The sequence below is a fragment of the Ahaetulla prasina genome, chromosome 2, assembly GCF_028640845.1.
Source record: "Ahaetulla prasina isolate Xishuangbanna chromosome 2, ASM2864084v1, whole genome shotgun sequence".
In the NCBI taxonomy this organism is placed as follows: Eukaryota; Metazoa; Chordata; class Lepidosauria; order Squamata; family Colubridae; genus Ahaetulla; species Ahaetulla prasina.
In genome coordinates this window covers 180,074,447-180,091,347 of record NC_080540.1, presented here as the reverse complement: position 1 = coordinate 180,091,347, position 16,901 = coordinate 180,074,447, and the positions used below count along the sequence as shown (strand labels likewise).

Here is a 16,901-nt window from a genome sequence, read left to right as displayed (position 1 = left end):
CGAATAATAGTTATACTGGATTACGCCAAGGTCCTTCTTAATCCAGTATTTTGTTCTCACAGTGGTAACTAAAGGTTCCTAGGAAACTCTAGCCTGCTCTCCTATAACTGGTATTGTATGTATATTGGGAGCTATGGTGGTGCAGTGGTTAAAATGCAGTATTGCAGGCTAATTCTGCCAGCTGCCGGCAGTTCAGTCCTGACCAACTCAAGGTTGACTCAGCCTTCCATCCTTCCGAGGTCAGTAAAATAAGGACCCAGATTGTTGGGGGCAATATGCTGACTCTGTAAACCGCTTGGATAGGGCTGTAAAGCATTGTGAAGCGGTATATGTGAAGCGGTATCTAGATTGGGGTAGTACATACAGTGAGTCTCCAAAACCAGTAAGTCTGCACTACTACCATGTTTCCCTGAAAATAAAACATCCCCTGATAATAAGCCCAATTGGGCTTTTGAGTACATGCGCTAAAATAAGCCCTCCTCAAAAATATTTAAAAGCATGGTCCCAGCCATTTCCTCTGGTTAGGGTTAGGGAGACAGAGCTGGAAATCAGGTAAGACGGCAAGAGAAGCCCCATCTTGCTCCACGCCCCAAAGTAATAAGACCTCCCCAAAAATAAGGCCAAACGCTTATTTCGGGGTTCAAAAAAATATAAGACAGGGTCTTATTTTCAAGGAAACACGGTAGTAAGATCTGCCTTCCATTAAGTTACCCAATCCAGTTTGAAAAGATCATCACACATGCAGTATTGGTATAATGAATTCCAGAAAGATAATTTTTCTTTGTGCAATTTATCTATTACATCAATCCTAGTAGAATGTTGGCAGCGTGCATTATGTGAAAATAAAGCTTTTTTTAGTCTTTTTAAAATCTCTGATCAGTTTCATTGGGTAAATCATAATCCTATTGACCCACTTTCTCCATACCAGCATGATTTTATATAAAGATGATTTTCTTTAATATAAAATTTCATGCCCAATCATTTGGTTTGCCCTCTTTTGTAGTTCTTCATTATATCCTTATATCCTTTCTCAAATATGGCAACTAAGACCAAACAGAATACTCCAAGAATACTTAAGAAAAATTTTAAATTTAAGAAAACCATGGCCACCCAACTCACTTTCAGTGACTCTGGCTGAGTTACATACTTAAAAACCCAATATATTTAATTGAATACTTTATTTGGCCAAATGTAATTACATACACAAGCTCCGAATACACATGCAAAGCAACAAAATCATAATAAACACAAAAGCAATAAAAAACCCGTAATTCTTTACCCCTTAGTGGCCACAAACATTTAACGGGCTCCATCCCACTCAGGTCCTCAGGCTCATTGACAAAACTAGGTTTTGGGGCCTTGTGTCAGAGTTTCAAAATGGGGGCTAATCTCATTTCCAGGGGGAATGGTGTTCCACGGGGAGCATTTAATTGAAGTCTTATATTAATAGGAATTGTATACATTATGCATCATATTGTGTAGAGCCATGGTGGTGCACTGGTTAGAATGCAGCATTGTAAGTTAATTCTGCTGACTGCCGATTGCCAGCAGTTTGGCAGTTCAATTCTCACTGGCTCAAGGTTGATTCAGCCTTCCATCCTTCTAAAGTCGGTAAAATGAGGACCAGATTGTTGGAGGCAATATGCTGACTTTGTAAACTGCTTAGAGAGGGCTGTAAAACACTGTGAAACAGTATATGCTACATGCTACATGCTACTGCTATGCAACATTTGTAAAGCAATAGGATATTAATTTTCATTTGGTAAGTACTAAACAGTTTGCTGTGTTTCAATAAACATTACAGTTTATTGATAATATTTTCCCCTCTCTCTCAAAAGAAGAAAATAACGTGGAAGGCATTTCTAAGCCAAAGAAGAATACTAGAAAGAAAATGCATTTGACAAGAGAAAGTGATCTAGAAATGTTAACCCAAGTTTCTCAGACCAGTCATTCTCTCTCTATACCAGAAGTATATGAAGAACGTAAAGAAAATTTGGAAGAAGATCAGGAGCTAAGGTAACAATCATATGTCCCAACCAGGTACTCTGGAAATGGTTTAGGACTATAACTCCTGAATTTTCAGCCAGCTTATTCAGATACATATGAAAAGTAAGACACTAAGTGGGAAAATTGGCCTAGATAAACTGTCCCAAAGTTGCTTTTTTAAACGGCAACTGTACTTTTTTTTTCAAAGTGGACAGATTTTTTCCCAGTGGACAGTTATGATGGTGATCATATTCCTGTCAGATCCAGACTAGATTCTAGGAGGATGAGAGGTAGCACCATTCAGAACAGTGAATATAGCTAATTCACTGATGTGGTTGGTATATTTTCTGTTTTCTGTTTTAGTGTTACCTGTTTACTGGGAAAGGTTGGTGCCTGACAAGTCCCAGTAATTGATTTGTAACCCCTGCCAATAAAACTATAATAGTTTCTCTCAAAATCAGTCTTTCTTCCTTCAATGAATGGATTTAAATAATAAAGAATAGTTAAATCCAGTAAAACCAGGAAAATAATCTGAGAATTTCTAAAACAATCTTCAGCATATTTTATGGCTCGCAAGACTAATTTACTTCACTGCTTTATAATGTTTGAGAAGGATTCAGCAATATTGCTTAATTAGCAATTCCTGAAAATAAATACAATTACAATACTGATTTAATACTAATTGCAAACCACCTGGCAATTACACACTTGAAGAAATAAACACTAGAGTAATTCATGTTTATGCTTTGGTTTTTACAAAATTCACACTCCTGTCAGTTCATGCCTTAGTAAAATGTATTTGGAAAATGACTGTTGAATTATCTATTTAATAAATCAGATAACTAAAATTTTGCACTACCAATCAACATTGCTATTGAAGAACAAGTTGGGAATATCCTATTTCATATTCTTCCTGATAAAATGTTATTTTTAATTTATAGAATCATAGGGCTGGAAGAGACCTTGGATATCTTCTAATCCAACCTCCTGCCCAAGGCAGGACACTTTATACCATCCTGGACAAATGGTTATCCAGTCTTTTCTTGAACACCTCCAGCAATGGAGCACCCATAACTTGGGGAGGCAAGCTGTTCCATTGATTAATTGTCCTCACTGTCAGGAAATTGCTCCTTAGTTCCAGGTTGGATTTCCCTCTAACAAGCTTCTACCCACTGCTTCTTGTTCTGCCCTCAGGTGCAATGGAGAATAAATCAATCCCCTCTTCCATGGGACAGCCCTTCAAGCTACCATGTTACCCCCTAATCCTTAGGTTTAGGCTAATTAGGCTTAGCCCTTCATCATACAATCTGACCTCCAGATCCCGTATCATCTTTGTTGTTCTGCTCTGCACTTTTTCTAGGGTCAGCACCTTTTTTTGTATCTCGGAGTTGGACACAGTATTTCAAATGTGGCCTCACTAGTACAGTATTTAGTGGTACTACCAATATATGACTTCCTGTGATCTTGATGCTGTCCCTCTGTTGATGCAGCCTAAGACTACATTGGCTGTTTTTGTCCACTGCAATATACTGCTGACTCATACTTGCGATGGTTCACCAATACACCTAGCTCCCTCTCACAGGCACTACTGTTGAACCAGGTACTGCCTATTATGTGCCTGTGTATTTGTTTTTTTCTGCCTAAGTGTAGGATTTTACTTTTCTCACCCCTAAACTGTATCTTGTTGGATAGGGCTCAATAATCAAGTCTGGCATGATCCTTCTGAATCTTGAGTCTCTCTTCCAAAGTATTAGCAATTCCCCACAGTTTGGAGTCATCTGCAGATTTGTTGAGTGCCCTTCAATCCCCTCATCTAGATCAGGGGTCTCCAACCTTGTCAACTTTAAGCCTGGAGGACTTCAACTCCCAGAATTCCCCAGCCACCTTTTCTGAGAGTTGAATTCCTCCAGGCTTAAGGTTGACAAGGTTGGAGACCCCTGATCTAGATCATTTATGAAGATGTTGAAGAGCACTGGCCCATGATAAAACCTTGAGGTACCCCAGTGCATTCTTCTGTCCAGGTAGATGTAGTTCCATTGAGGACGGCATACTGAGTACAGTTGGTCTGCCAAGTGCAAATCCATCTGCTTCCTTTTTACTCCATATTTTTATATCTTACCAAGAAGTAGAGTGTGGTCTACTTTTATCATATGCCTTCTGAAATCTGAGTGTATTATATCCACAGCATTTCCTTGATCCACTAATTTATCACTTTATCAAAGAAGGCAATAAGATTTGTGGCTCAGACTGGTAAGACAGTCTGTTATTAACAGCAGCTGCTTGCAATTACTGCAGGTTCAAGTCCCACCAGGCCCAAGGTTGACTCAGCCTTCCATCCTTTATAAGGTAGGTAAAATGAGGACCCAGATTGTTGGGGGCAATAAGTTGACTTTGTATATAATATACAAATGGATGAAGACTATTGCTTGACATAGTGTAAGCCGCCCTGAGTCTTTGGAGAAGGGCGGGATATAAATGCAAATAAAAATAAATAAATAAATAAAAATAAAGTTTGGCATGATCTGCTTTTTAAAACCATGTTGGCATCTAGTAATCACCTTGTTCATTTCTAAATGCTCACAGATCTGTTACTTGATTATCTTTTCCAGGATTTTCCCAGGTATCGATATCAAGATGATTGATCTGTAGTTTTCTGGATCCACTTTATACTCCTTTTTGAAGACTGAAACCACACCAGCACTTTTCCAATCCCCTGGCAGTTCCTCCCTGTTTTAGGAACTCTGAAAGATTGCATTCAGTGGTTTCAAGATCACATCTTGCAAGCTCCTTCAGTACCCTGAGATATAAATCATCTGATCCTGGAGATTTGAACTTGTCAAAAGTGGATAGGGATTCTCTTACCAATTCCTTACTATTATGATCTGCATTATTGTTCTATCTCCCATGGTTCTATTTTTGATAGGTTTTTTTTCCTTTTGCTTAAAGACAGGTACAAAGAAAGAATTATATAGTTCTGGTTTCTCCCTGTCACTTTTTTGCCATCTTCTCCCATTAGTGACCAACATTTTTTTGACATTCTTTTGTTCCTTATATATTGAAACTTTTTAAAAATTATTTTTGGCATTTGTCGCAAGTCTTAGTTCATTCTGAGTCTTAGCTTTCTTGATTTCATCCTTACAGATTCAGGCTATTTTCTGATATTCTGTTCTAGTTATATGGACCTGTTTTCATTTTTTACACTTGTCCTTTTTGTCACTCAAGTTTGTCAGAGAGCTATTTGTGCAATCATGCTGGTTTCATCTGGAGTCTCTTATTTTTCTTTCTCTGTGTATTGGTTTTGTTTGGCCATTATTATCTCATTCTTCAGGGTTTCCTGAGCATTCTGAACAATTTTTCCTTCTAGACTTTCCATCCACAGAATCCTTTCTAATCTCTCTTGCCTTGTTGAAGTCAGCTCTCTTAAAAGTCTAAAACATTAGCCTGACTTTGTTCAGTTACCTGTGCCTGCTTTGTGGTGAATTCTAGCATGACATAGTCACACTCCCCCAAAGTTCCTACAATTTCCACTCCCTCAATCATTGGGTTACTAATAGTAAGAATTAAGTTCATCACAGCTGACCCTCTAGTTCCATCCTCCATTTTTTAGGCAACAGAGTTATCAGGTATGTCAGGAACTTGTTTGATCTCCTATTTGCTGCTGATTTTGTTTCCCAGTTGATGTCAGGGTAGTTAAAAACCTCCATTACTACAGTGGTGTGTTTCTTACACACCAGAGCTACCTGATTGGCAAAACGTTCATTTATTTCCTCTGCTTGGTTGGGTGGCCTGTAGCATATACCTAGATGAAAGTGCTGTCAGTCTTGATGTTGGTATTTATGCAATGCACTGTTTCATCATTTCTATTTAAATATTTTTGAACTTTTTAGTTATTTATTTAAACACACACACACACATAGGCAAATATGTTATAGCGGAGTGAAATAGCTTGACAGCTATAACTATTCATAAATATGTGGACAGACATACTATTTCTAATAATAATAGCAGAGAGATATTGAAAGATGGAGATTTGGAAAATGATCATTTTGAACATAACATTGTTGTATAAAATAGCTACTGGATGTTACATCCTAAAAGAGGTTTTAGTACAGCAGAAATTAAACTGAGGATCAATTATTGTTAAATTACTGAAGAACTTCAGGGGGCAAAAAGTCTCTAAATGGTTATAAAACTATCACAACTATTAGTCACAAAACCTAGCTAGGTAGCCACTGTATTTAGGATTAAAGTCACCGAAAGTGGGAGAAAGAAGCCTACCTTGTATCATCTATTGGATAAAGATTTTTATTCAACAGACACTTTTCAAGGTGTTAACTCTTCTTTTTGAATGAACAAGATAAACGGACCATTTTACTGACGAGGCAACACGATAATTCAAGAAAAGAAGATGGATAACTTTAGTCCTGGAGAAAGCATCAGGATACACTGGAGATTTTGGCCTAATGTTAAATCAGGATGTATGATCTTGAAGACTAAGCAATTCCTGAATCACTTTGATTCTTAATTAGTAGTCAAAAATGAACTTAGATCTGCAAACTTAAAAAGAGACAACTGATGCCTGTGTTTGAAAACAATTACAGAACTCAAAACAAACTATATATCAATATTTAAAAGAATAATTAATTATTTTAAACTTTGAATGAAGTTATCAAGCTAATCTCAGTGTACAAATACATGACACAAAGCAATAACTGCAAGAGGGATCTTGGAGTCCTAGTGGACGATCAGTTAAATATGAGGTAACAGTATGCTGCAGCCACCAAAAAAGCTAACGCAATCCTAGGCTGCATTAATAAAGGGATAGAATCAAAATCATGTGAAGTGTTAGTACTGCTTTATAATACCTTGGCAAGACCATACTTGGAATATTGCATCCAGTTTTGGTCACCAAAATATAAAAATGATACTGAGACTTTGGAAAGACTGCAGAGAAGAGAAGCAAAGATAATTAGGGGGCTGGAGGCTGAAACAAGAAGAACGGTTACAGGAGTTGGGTTTGTCCAGTCTACTGACATGATAGCAGTGTTCCAATATTTGAGGGGCTGCCACAAAGAGGAGGTCAACCTGTTTTCCAAGGCAGAAGGCAGGACAAGAAACAGTGGATGGAAACTAACCAAGGAGAGAAGCAATCTGGAACTGAGGAGAAATTTCCTAACAGAATTGTCAACCAGTGTAATGGCTTGTCTTTGGAAGTTTGGGTGCTTCATCATTGGATGAAGAGACTGGATAACAATTTGTCTAAGACTAGAAGACCTCCAAGGTCCCTTCCAACTCTGTTATTCTGTTCTGTTACTTCTAGATTGAACTCTCAGATAACATTGCTCCTAGCCTTGTGGTTCACCATCCAGATCCTCTTATTCTTTTATTCATTATTACTGAATAATAATATTCCCCTATAACATCACCGACCTCTCACCTCTCACCGACCCGTGCGCTCTCACAGAGAGGGACTCCTCAGGGTGCCATCAGCGAGACAGTGTCGTCTGGCGACACCCAGGGAAAGGGCCTTCTATGTGGGGGCTCCCGCCCTCTGGAACGAACTCCCCCCAGGACTCCGTCAACTTCCGGACCTCCGAACCTTCCGTCGCGAGCTTAAAACATACCTATTCATCTCCGCAGGACTGGGTTAGTTTTTAAATTTGTTGGTTTTTTAATGGGGTTTTTTATCATTTATTTTAAAATTCTTAATCTTAATACGGCCAATTGAATAAGTCTTTTAATTGTATTTTAATAGTATTTATATTGTAATATTATTGTTTATTTTATCTGGCTGTGAACTGCCCTGAGTCCTTCGGGAGAAGGGCGGTATAGAAATTTAAATAATAAATAAATAAAATAAATAATAATCATATTCCACTCTAACAAGATAATGATTGTTCCTGATTATTGAAATGTCCATTTATCACAAAAAGATCACCAGTCACTGTTGCAATATGGGAAGTAGGTGAAAAATTTTCTTGGGGGGAAAAAAGATGTAGCTGGAAATATATGCCACAAATTGTGGAACTCTGCTTCTGGATTTCCACCTTGCAATGTTCTAGAAAATGAAGAATAGGGAATATATTAGTTAAATATCCTTCATTCAGTTTGGGCAGGCAAATCTATTGCTGTGTAGACAGTGCCTGGGTAATGCTGGTGGGCGGATTATATCCAGTAGTTCCTCTACTGCCAGCTGTGGCACTGGAACAACCAAGATGAGATATCCCAGTGGCCTTTGATAAAACTAAGAGTCCAGTAAATGCTGTTCTGCAATCGCTGTAATATTGTAGGACTGAATTTGCATCTCCTGGTGGTGTATTTGAATCTTCAGTGACAGAAACTGGTTGTCTCTCAAATTGTCTATCTTTGAGGATTGTTAGAGAAGAACTAATTAGTACTGCTTTTGCAGCCTTCTATATAGGGTACAAAGACCAAATCACTTAGTGGGGGCATCCATCTTGTACACTGTACTTAAAGTTTGCATAAGATCCTCTAACTCAGTTGTTCTCGGCCTATGGTCTGCAGACTCTGAGGATGTGTGTGATATCATCACAGGGTGTGTGTGAAGTCTTGAAGAAATGTCATGATTTAAATCTTGAGTTAAGTCTTAGGAATCCCTGGGCATGCTCCATGGCCACAAAAGGTGTTTAAAGGGAATCCATTGTGAAGAAAAATTTCAGAGTCGCTGGCCAGCCAACTTAGCAACAGGTCAGTCAGGGAAGCTGATAGAGCAGCACAAATCAAACTATTGCCTGGGGCCCATCTTAAGCTACATTGTCTCACATCTGATTAAACTGCAGAGCAAAACCTCTGAAAGCCGCTAAAAGATATTTAATTGGGGGTCCGCAGTAAATAAAAGATTGAGAACCATTGCTCTGACTTCTTTAATAAATCTTCCTCTTCACAGCTTGACAGGGCTCCAAAGGTGTCAACTAATTATGCCTCTATAAATTCAACTGCAATCTATCCTCTTTCTGCCTGAAGTTGCTTATCTGAATAAATGACTCCAGAAGACAGAGATGGCTTGTTATCTTTGCAAGAGAACCACTCTTTGGTTCTTATTACAGCCCATCTTATTAGGAAGCCACTGCACCAAATGTATGTCAGTATGTCAGACATTGAAGTAACCAACTTAGGGAATGAGTATTACTTTCTTTGAACCCCACTGTCTGCTATTGAGTCTATTAAGAGTGATGTATAGGTAAATCTAGTTAGTTTGCAATACATCTTTGTTCTGAGTTTAATTTTCAACCCTTCCATGTCTCAAAAGTAAAAGAACAGGATTTTTTTTTGGGGGGGGTGTTCCCTTTTCACAGTAGAATCAATTTATTGAGTCTTCACTTTGGGTTACAGCGGCTTAATCGTTTTTGGATTCAGGTTTCTGCTCCAGTTAATTTATTACATCTACACGCATAACAAAAATACAAACCAATAATGGAGATGATAATCCCATAACTCTTACATTCATTATATTGGAGCAGCACAGTGACATTTTAAACTAGTTTCCCACCCCAGTAGAAACATAATTTATTATGATAGGACTGAGTAAATACATCAAGGGTTTCAGTGAATCCATTTTTACTTTTATTTCTGTTAAATAATGAACAATTTACAAAGCAGTCTGCACCATCACTAAACTTTGCCTAGACATGACATTTGTAGTTTATTTTTAGAGACCTCTTCCTGGCAACTTTTTGGAGTACATGCTGCAACTAAACCTGCTAGAGTTGCTTCAAGAAGAGGAAACTGTTAGAGGTGCAGGGAATTTGGTTTCTCATGTTGGTGGGATGGTCCACTACATTTTCATCTTGTGAGTCCCAATTCAACACATCATTTTTGTCTGGAGTCACTTGATTTACTAATAACACTAATGCTGGTGGTTGTCATTACTTAACATTATCTTCTTCAGCCACCTTTTTAAATTCCACAAGGTCATCTAGTTTTTGTTGCTTGGATGATTTAAGTGATGTCTACACACCAGAATTCATTCTTGTCATGCTTCCTCTTTTCCATGCTGCAATCTTGTCTTGATGGTAAAATATACTTTAACCACCCAGTGTTAGTACGGAATAGTAGCCTTAGCTGTTGAGAAAGTTATATAAACTGCCATGGCCCCAAGGCTAGATGTCCCAACAGTTTTGGGGCCGGTTGAAGACTTGAAGAGATATTCCAAGTGTTGTAAAATCCTCCTAATTCTCAGCCTTCAAGTACTAGAGATGTCCAAAGCCATGAATACCTAAATGCCTGTTCCCAGGAAATGAAATAATAGTAATACACATTTCTTTTCTAGCCAGAGCAATGTATGCAATTGACTCCCTTCCCATTTGTATCCTAATTTTTTTATCCAGTACTGATATGCCTCATATCCCTTTCTAATCTCACATAACTGTTAATACACACTATCCTGTGCACAATTTATCTGACATTTTCCATTTTCCTCATAGCTCTTTTTTGTTTTGTTGTTTAATGCAGGCCACTTTAAATATGCTCACCAGATGCCAGTCATTTGAATATCCAGTTGATCAGAATCTCATTTTGTATTAAAATATCAGTGTAGCTTGAAAAAAATGGTAGAATAACTGCTTTCATAAAGTAGGTAAAGAGTTAATTGACACTCTCATATAAATGCTTGTAATTCTTTGCAAACAATTTGTTCTCTGAGTATATGAAAGACAAAATAATTTATTACACACACACATACCAGAAATGCAAACAAATAATGGAGGTGATAAACTCATAACTTGTTTGTTATATTGCAGGAGCACAGTTTTAAACTAGATTTTTTTCTCAATAGAGAAAATTTGAGAGAAACCATTAAACTATCACAAAGTGGTATACAATGTTTTAAATTGAATTTGACACAAATGGCTTATTGCTTAACAATTTTATGGAAGATGAAACTGAATAGATTATCTGTAGTGGAAGGAAGTACTTTACAGTAATTCCTTAAAATGAGACATTGTCTTAGTGAAAAAGCCCAATGGAAGGAGATCTGTCACAGTTTAAATCCTTCCTTGGGATTTAACTAAGGAATAGAAAATGAGGGAAGCCGCAGACCTTGGGAAACTGGACATTAATTGATACATGCAGCTTGGGGCGACTGGCAACTAAAAAAGTGCAAATGGGCATGGAGCTATCTATTAATGATAATTCAAGTTTCTTTCCCTTTGAACAAATTTATAATGCAAATGCTTTATAATCAAGGGGAAAATGAATGTGTGACTGTAATATACACATATAATAAAATAGAATGTGAATATAGAAGGAAGAGATGTGGACTTCTTGTTTCGCTGCAATTGCCAAGAATAAAGTTCATTTATAGGAAGATGGAAATCATCTTTTCCCTATTGCAGGATCCTTCTTTTGGGTAATTTAAATTAGAATTTGTTGTTTCTAAATCTGAATTTATTTTTTTCTTTCTAGCTCTGTCAAGTTACTTAAGGCTGGTTCTGAATGGAAAGAACTAAATCACAGTAAGGTTGCAATACCTTCTTCACAAGTAAGTATATTCCAATTTCAATACAAAAATGACATCTTAGTAGTGTAAATGCAATTTATATTGTCTTTTTTACCTGGAGGTTTCCACCTTCCAAAGTTTGCAAGTAATCTTACCTTAACTATCAATTGTTCAGTGATCGTTTAAAATGATGATGACACTAACAAATTGTTGTGACCCAGGCCAAGTAGGTAGTAATAAACTCAGTCTGTGAAAAAACAAATAAACTTTATTTGAACATCTGGGAATTACTTCATTCCCAGCGTCATTCAACTCAAAGTAAAACAAATGCCTCCCAACACAAATTCCTCAGTTATCTCCCAAACCTTGGTCCAATTAGGCAAACTGTCAAAAGCGCCTTCCTGGCAAACGTCCAGAAGTCACAAAAACAAAGACGTAGACGAAGCAGAAGACGCAGCTACAACGTTGTTTTCTGGCAAAGGCCAAACGCCGGTGCTGGTCTGTTTTAAGCCTTATGGGAGGGGCCAATCATCTCTTGGCCCTACTCCCGAGTTGTCCTCTCTGCTTGAGCTGCTGTTGCCTTCTGGCAGCTCTTCTCATGCGTACATTAGGAACAGGCTCCTCCTGTTCCTCTGCCTCACTACTATCAGGCTCTAGAGGCTCTGGAGTCCGCACCTCACTTCCCAATGGCCCTGGCCTCACCTCAGCCTCATCGCTGTCTGACTCCATTGCCAGCTCTGTAGGCTGCTGACGGACCACAACACAAATAGAAGTTACAATCAGTCCTTGAGATTATGGCCCTTGCAGCACCTCTACCACTTCTACGGTCAAGTTATAACTGTTTAGACAGTTTAGGCAGTCCACCAATTACAACCTTTGGGCTGTCAACTTTTACAGCACTTACTTTAACTCTTCCCCGTCCACCTAACTCTCCCTCATTTCTGTGCTTTTGGCTGCCCTGCACTCCCCTTCACTGACCTTCACTGTCTTCTTCCTACTGCTGAAAATTTTATTGTAATTTCTAGTTGTGATTTTCTAATTAAGATGACATCTGATGTCAGAGAACATTGCCTCTCAAATCTTTATCAAATTGTATATACTTGAGTGTATATTCTATTTACTCTAGGGGCATCTCTTGAGGAAATAGTACTGCTGGACTCATAACTACTGTTGGAAGAGCAGGTGGAGAGCATTGCCGAAAGCCTTTATTTTCCTTTAACAAACAACATATTTTGTGGACAGTGTAATGACTGGGTCAATGTATTTTTTACACAGCGTTAACAATAATAATACAATTACATATACATAGTTTTATCTTCCAACTTCTAACCTTAATATGCTCATTATAATAATAATATATTCTTTTATGTATCCATGTATATAATGCTATTTTCAAGTTTGTACTTACTTCCCCACCCCCCACTTGTTGGGGCTCTTCCATATTCACCTCTTTATCTTTAAACAGTGCTATTCTGTCTTTATGATTCTTTATCACTTTCTCCAAAAATATATTTAAACATCAATTATATTTCTCCATACAATGTGTTTGTTGCCCCTGTTAAATCATTAATATTTTAATATTGCTCAAAGTTCCACCATATTTCCAATATCTCAGTTTTCTATAAACATCAATAAAACCAATTATTAATAAGATTTAATCAGCTCCAGCAAAAAATCTTAGTGTCCTGGTTGTCTCAGCTTGTGACTGACCAAAATGGCTGTCGCCCCTGCTGCTGCTGTTCGGGAGAGCTTTCTTTGGATCAGCGAGGAAATTGTGGTTTCCTTGTGATTGACAAAGCACCTATCCTTTTTTCACCACCCATCCAGGGCAGCTTGACCACATAGGATCTCCCGGCAAGCAGTTGCCGGCTGCATTTCACAGAGCCCAGTGGAGTGCCGCTATTTTCCAGCCATTCCAGCCGTGACATCAATCAGAAGTCTCATTGATGGGAGGCTTTTTGTCCAGGTCCAACTGATATGCCAGTTGCAGACCTTCTTGAATGGGAAGACATTGCTACCGTGACTTATGCCCTCAACACTGCACATCACCATTACTGCACCACTCTCTAAAAGGGCTGCCTCTTAAGACAGAAGTGGCTATTGGTCCAGAATGCAGTGTCCTATGTATTGTCTAGTGCTCAATGATATGACACAGTTCTGAAAAAGCCTAGCCTTGGGATCTTAATTGTAGCTTTTCAAGTATAATTCAAAGTGATGTTTTTGGATACCTCAGAGATCACCTCCTTTAATTGGATTTGTCACATCTGAGGCATCTCTCTACCAGAATAATTTGTTGATAATGCCCCATTCCTGGGAACTTGAGGTCCAAAGCTCAGGTGCTTCTCTTTGCCCTAGTCTTTTGGAAGGTGGTTAAAGGTATTTGGGATGTGGGATTGTCGGGGTTGTCTTACATGTTAAGATATGTAATCTTACTTCCAGTGGCTCCGCTGCCCTGATGGCAGTCTTTTTTTAGACCGCCAGCTCCGTGATCTCGTAGAGCCGTCCAGACAGTGGAGATTAGCTGTCTGGCAGCTTGAAATCTTCCCCTTGGGCGAAGAGGGGAAGGAGAGCATTCGGGCTGAAGTTGAGCCCCCCAGAAAGCCCCAGAAATGATTCTGGAGGCTTGAGGGTGAAGCTCCTTCAAAAGCCCGGAACAAGCTCCGGATCCAGAGGCGCCTCTGTTCCAACGAGCAGAGCTAAAGGCAGCGTCCACTCCTGCCATCGATAGGGATCAATGATTGGATTTTAAGGCAGGCAGAACGAAAACAGGAGTACAGGCATGTATGTATCAATTGAAACTCCCTAAGTAGAGGATTTAGTTTGAAAAAATAGAGACGAAGAAAAGAAAATGGTGTTTGTGGATTGAAAGCGAAAGTTAAGGAAATGCCTGTTAGTTGTTGGCGTTGGTGTTAATTGAAGAGATTATGTTAAAGGAATAAGGATTCGGATAATTTTTTTTATTTTTTATTTTTTTTATAATTCAAGAGGAGAAGAAACAAGATTATTTTTCTTTTTTTTCCCCTTCCTTTTAAGTGGAAACTATAAGTGAAGAAAGCGAAAGTTAAAAAGTTGTTTTTTAATATTGCTTTGCCTAGAACTTTGCTACTTGCTGGATTTGATTTTTATATGGAGAAATAAAGTGGAACTGGGAAGATTTATAATTGATTTAATAAAAGATTTGACTTTGGTTGAATATGAAACAAAAGTAAAATGGCTTCTGTGAAAGTTTTTAAGGAAGCTGGAGCTTCGTTAGCCCAACTTTATAAATTACAAGACGAGTTGAAGGAATTTCTCAAGGCTCAAATGTTGGCTCGGGATAAAAAAATTAAAGAAATTGAGGACAAAATATTGCAAATTAAAGACAACTGAGAATGAAGATATAAGAGAAGATCTGGTGACAGCAATTAAAGCTGTGACTGAATACATAACAAAATTGGAGGGAAAAGTGAAAGGGATTGATCAAGCTAATTTGAACTTAAAAAGTAAAATAGAAGAATTTCAAATCAAGGTGGAGGATATAAAGCAGTTGGATGATAGATTTGAAGAAATTAATCAAGTAAATTTGGATTTTAAAAACAAAATAGAGGAGCTCCAGATCAAGGCGGAAAGAGCAGAGGATGAACGAGTTTTATTGCAATACAGAGTTATGGAATATGCATTAAGAGTAAGAGGTTTGAAGGAATATAAACGAGAGGCTCTAAAGAAGATTTTTGCAGAGGCCTTCGCACAGCTGATGGTACAGAGCCCAGTGGACATTGAAACTCAAATTGAAAAAATTTATTGTGTTAATTCATGGGTAGCAAAGCAGAGGCATTTACCAAGAGATATAGTAATTTATTTTACATCTAGGAAGATTAGGAATGAAATTTTGCAAGTTTCTTATAAAAATGGAATTGAAATATTGGGACAAAAGGTATTGGTATTGAAGGAAATTCCTTTTAAAATGTTAAGAAATAGAAAAGAATACACATTCTTGATGGATCAGCTTAGAAATCTTCAGATACAGTATAGATGGAATGTACCAGCTGGAATAACAGTAAATTATAAGAGAGTGAAATATTGTCTTAATACAGTTTTTAAAGCAAGAAATTTCTATACCAAAGTATTGAAGGCTGGATGTTTACCATTGTTAGGAAGTAAGAAGGAAGGAGAGGTGGGAATGGTTAAAGAAGGGGAGGAAGTAAAGGGAACACAATTTGAAACTGAGACTTTAATGTTGGCAGCAGAATTACAGAAGGTTGTGGGGGAGAATCAAAGCAAGATTGTAACTATTAAGAATAGAGAGTAAGAAGTAAATTGTATGTTAAAAGGAGTATAAAATGTTTAGGGAATGAAGAAGAGAAAGGATTTTAGGAATATTAGCTTTAGGTATATTAATTGAATATAAGTTAAATGTTTAATACCTTAAATTTTGGGTATGTAACTGTAGTAATGGTATTTGATGAAATATGGTAATAGTTTTGTAACATATAGTGGTGGGAATATAAGTAAGATTTTGAAAATGTTGGATTTATATGATTCAAATGCTGTAGGGATCAAAGCAAGATTGTAATTATTAAAAGTAGAGAAAGAAGTAAATTGTATGTTAAACGGAGCGTAAATGTATCAAGAATGAGGAAGAAAAAAGATGTTACGAATATTATTTTTAAGTATGTTAATTGACTAAGGATAGTTTATTAAATGTTTGGTAATTTAAATGTTAGCTATGTAATTGTAGTAATGATATTTGACTGATGGAGCAACATCGAAAAATGGAACATTAATTGTGGTGTTGATTGGTGAAGATTGGACAGTAAAAACTATGAAATCTGAAAAAATACATAGGTGGAGAAGATGGACTGTAATTTAAAATTGGACTGAAAGAAGAAATCTACAAAGGGAAGACTGTATTTGTATTGATGGAATTATATTTTCTTTCTTCATTTTTATGGATAAGGGGAGTTAAAGTTTTAGAGAGGGGTGGGAGTCTATGTATGATTAGTTTATTTTAGTTTGTGATTGTTGGTTATAATACCCTGTATTTGCTCTGTGAAGTCCTGGGTGGGTAGGGAGGGGGAGGGTTGGGGGAGGAGGGTGGAAGATGGTATATGGATTGATTAAAAATGTACAGGTATGACGGAAGATATGTAACTAAAAAGCAAAAGAATTTGAAATGAAATCGGGGCTGCTCAAATACCACTTCAGACTGAACTGGTAGGAATAAGGGATTGGAAAGGGAGAGGAGGAGAGAGAGGGAAAGAAGGAAGTAGGATGGAAAGAAGAGAGAAGGATGGAAGAGGGGGACATGGAGAGGAAGGGGAAGAAGAGAGGAGTGGGGAGGGAGGAGAGGAAGCAGAAAAGAGAAGGAGAGGGAGGATGGGTAAGTAGAAGAAGGTAGAGGAGAAGGGAAGGTTAAGTTACGGAAGGAAGTGGTAAACGAGCAGGCCCGAATAGGTAACAAATGAAAGCTAAAAGGTGA

General features: G+C 37.7%; 1 protein-coding gene across 2 annotated transcripts in view; it reads left to right on the top strand.

Moving 5' to 3' along the window:
* Window positions 1-16,901, top strand: part of BRME1 (break repair meiotic recombinase recruitment factor 1) — an 82,106-nt gene that overhangs the window by 59,509 nt on the left and 5,696 nt on the right. Inside the window, exons 1-2 of one of the 2 annotated variants that reach the window (XM_058166021.1) lie at window positions 1,849-2,016; window positions 11,410-11,485. In XM_058166021.1, the coding sequence (XP_058022004.1) occupies window positions 1,892-2,016; window positions 11,410-11,485 (201 nt within the window). In that variant the 5' untranslated portion in view covers window positions 1,849-1,891. Of the gene's footprint in view, window positions 1-1,848; window positions 2,017-11,409; window positions 11,486-16,901 lie in introns of those variants that run through there. The other variant, XM_058166023.1, reaches the window with a different exon arrangement.